Raw genomic sequence first — 3336 nt, forward strand, 5'->3', positions numbered from 1 at the left:
CTACTTCTAATGATTTGACTAATACATTATTAAGACAAGATTGAATGCAGACACCTAGATGTGAACAACATATCTGGATGCTAGACCATAGCATACTGGATCATATTACAGTTGAAGTGGGCTTAGCCAAAATATCTGAATAATACTAACTGGTCATATAGCACTCCTACCCCAAAGAACACACCAAAGGCAATTGCAAAGGTGACCTTATTGCTGCATTGTTTTGCAGAGATGATGGAGATGGGAGGTGCTTCAACTGAATCACAATGGTTAATAAGCAGAGACCCGCATAGTTTTGGGTTCCCATTAAAACTAGAAGCTTGAAATGTGCTCAGCTGGCCTTTTGTTGGAATGGGTCCTTCTAGGTTGTTGTTAGAAATGTTGAACTCCGAAAGGAAGTGAAGGATCTCCAATGCCGCAGGAATTTCACCAGTCAGATGGTTATTAGACAAATCTAGCTTCTGAAGGTCAGTGAGGTTACCGATCGACTGTGGGATCTCTCCATAGAAGTTGTTGGAACTCAAGTTCAGGTAAAGGAGTGCTTTCAGCTGACCAATCTCTTGTGGGATCACACCTGTGAATTTATTGTTGCCGAGATTCAGCTCTTTGGCCCGAGCACTGTTTATGCGGTATTGAAGTTTTGATGGATCTGCAGCATAAATAAGTAGACCAAGGTCAAGGAGGCTTGGGTCCGAATAGATGCCGGCCTTATCTGATTTAAACATTGTCATCTGCATCAAGGTGATTGGGATTTCCCCAGTAAGACTGTTGTTAGATACATCCAGATGAAAGAGGTGGTTTAGGGAGTTGATCCAGCTTGGAATTGGTCCGGTGAGTCGATTGTTGAATAAGTCTAGGATCTTCAGATTTGTGAGTTTTGATAACCAAATAGGTATCCTTCCAGTCAACGAACAATGGTGCACTGCGAGATATTGAAGATTCTGGAAACCGTCAATGGTTTCATCTGGTGGCATGGCCTCATTCATGAAGTTTTTGCCAATAAGCAGGACGCTGATGCTCCTACAACTCTGAAGGGCATGCAAAACTTTTGTGATGTTTGTGAAGGAGTTTTCAGTAAGTGATAGGAAGGACAAGTGCTTCAGATTGCCTATTCTTGTTGAAATCTCACCGTGGAAATGGTTGATTGACAGCCGCAGTGCAGTCAAATTGCTGCATGAGTAAATGCTTTCTGGAATTATGCCACTGAGATTATTCTTCATGAGATCTAAAGTTTTTAGATTCGGTAGGGTGGCGAAGTTTACCTTGCCTAGATTTCCACTGAAGTTGTTGATCTTCAGATCAATGGTTTTGAGATTTGTGCAGTTGCTCATAGTCGATGGCAGCTCCCCAGACATGTTATTGCTACCCAAATGGAGCTCCTCGAGCCTCCTGAGCTGACCTATGGACTCTGGAATGGTTCCACTGAAACTGTTCCCTCCAAGGTCAAGAGTAAGCAGATTACTGAGTTTGACTATGTGTGCTCCATCAAGTTCTCCTTGTAAACCACCATTGTTGGGGAAGGAGAGGTACTCCAGCGAGGTAGCATGGAAGATTTCAACCGGTAGAATCCCACTTATGTGGTTGTTGCCAGCCTTGAGCACTTTGAGCTTGGAGCAATTACCCAGTGTGTTTGGAATGTCGCCGCTCAATTGGTTGTAGCAGAGGTCAAGCAAAGCCAAAGATGGCAAGCCAATGCAAAGAGAAGACGGTATGTGCCCAGTGAAGCTGTTATTGCTGGCGTTGAGCGCGATCAGATTCTTCATCACCTTCCATGTGGCTGATGGAAATTCTGAGCTGAACTGGTTGCTCGAGATGTTGAGTACTTGCAGAGGCCGGTCAGTGGTAACCAAATATGGAAGCTCGGGCAGCGGTCCATTGAGCCGGCTGAAGCTGACGTCGAGGACGATGATGCTTCCAGAGAACATGAGCTCCGGAGGAAGGCCACCTGAGAAGGAGTTGTACGAGAGGTTGACATGCAGCAGACTGGTGAGGTCGGCCAGGGATGGCGAGATGCGCCCTTCAAGTCCTTTAGATCCCAGGGAGACCTCAGCAACGGCCCCGTCTCCATTGCAGACGACGCCTTCCCACTCGCAGCAGTCCGTGCCGTTGTCGCGCCACGATGCAGCGAGGCCGCCGTCTTGTGATAGTCCGGCAAGGAACTGAAGGAGGTTGCGCTTCTCCTGCTTGGTGCATGCGGTGGCAGGAGAGGCCAAGAAGAGTAGCAGGAACAGATGCAGCACGACGGGAGGAACGGTGAGGAACCGCATTGGTTGGTGTTTCTTCCCCTTGTTTTGCTATTGCTTGAAGGATGCATGCACTGCTGGTACTCTATATCATCCAACAGGGGCTTTATTGTGTGCATCAGAGTCAATGAACAGTGTACACCACTCATAACATTTTCTCCGTGTTATGTCATGGGTGCAGCTTAAGGCCCTGGGCCACGGTTGGTTGGTGCACAAAAGGCTGCAGTACTACCGTGGGAAAGCTACATCCGTGCCTTCTACTCGCCATCAACTAGTTTATAAAGCTCTCTTCTACTTGTGTATGGATTAAATAGTTACGGATTAGATTGATGTTAGGCATTGTATCCAAAATATTCAAGTAAAGAGAAATCAATCTGTCATCTACCAGCCCCAAGGTTCATGCTTATGTTTACATGGCTGAAAAATATATAGGAGAGCAAGGTTCATTGCTAGTTAGCTCATCTTAACTGACCTATTTATTGCGTTGCAGCCCAATAGTACATATGCTAGTGGCAGGCTGCCATCGATAGCCTGGCCCCTGGGGTACCCTAGTTTTGGGCCAGCTGTGGGTTACTGGGAATTTGTTCACCCTACAGTTGGTATACTTGAGTATGATATGTACGGACCGTACCCAAAGATACCAGTCCACATGGTCTGGATTTCTTTTGATTTGATAAATAATGCAGAATGGTTCCAGTTAGGCAGTTACACCACACGATTTGTTTTCCATGCTTTAATGCAGAAGCAAGTTAGATCCTGGAAATGAGAGTCAAATGGTCGATCAGAGAGGTGTGTATCTTGCGTAGTTTCTTGGTTGAGCCTGATAAAATCAGAGTCAAATGGAAATTTCTTCTTACTTCATTGTTGTTTCTTGCACGATGGGAAGAGTTCAGGTAGGTTTCCTCTTCTCAGTTCATGCTTGAGCCGTTTTCCTCCATGCTCGCTTTTGGTGGTTAGTAGAGTACTGGGGGTATTTGTGTTTCAATAGAATCTACTGAGAAGGTACATACCTAAATGCCTTATCTAATTCATGCTTTGCAGAACATTTTGTGAAGTTGTGTTTCATGTCTATGAGAAGATATTCTGCTTGATA

The 3336-nt window shown here is 45.4% G+C and overlaps 1 protein-coding gene across 2 annotated transcripts; it reads right to left on the bottom strand.

The window, feature by feature from the left end:
- Nucleotides 1-731: 731 nt before the first annotated feature.
- LOC123136380 (receptor-like protein 2) lies at nt 732-2371 on the bottom strand. Of its 2 annotated transcripts, XM_044555743.1 has the most exons (3): nt 1263-2371; nt 1130-1170; nt 732-1028 (listed from the first exon to the last, which is right to left on the bottom strand). In XM_044555743.1, exons 1-3 carry the CDS (start codon nt 2265-2267, stop codon nt 983-985), a joined length of 1092 nt encoding a protein of 363 aa, XP_044411678.1. In that variant the 5' UTR covers nt 2268-2371; the 3' UTR covers nt 732-982. The 2 variants fall into 2 exon arrangements, with proteins under 2 accessions (XP_044411678.1, XP_044411677.1); XM_044555742.1 differs by having other exon boundaries at nt 786-1028; nt 1130-2371.
- Between the last annotated feature and the right edge of the window lie 965 nt (nt 2372-3336).

The sequence above is a fragment of the Triticum aestivum genome, chromosome 6B (genome assembly GCF_018294505.1).
Source record: "Triticum aestivum cultivar Chinese Spring chromosome 6B, IWGSC CS RefSeq v2.1, whole genome shotgun sequence".
NCBI classification, from domain to species: domain Eukaryota; kingdom Viridiplantae; phylum Streptophyta; class Magnoliopsida; order Poales; family Poaceae; genus Triticum; species Triticum aestivum.

Excerpts from the sequence above, each read along its gene's own strand:
- LOC123136380 (XM_044555742.1), bottom strand. The coding sequence starts at position 2,267 with ATGCGGTTCCTCACCGTTCCTCCCGTCGTGCTGCATCTGTTCCTGCTA.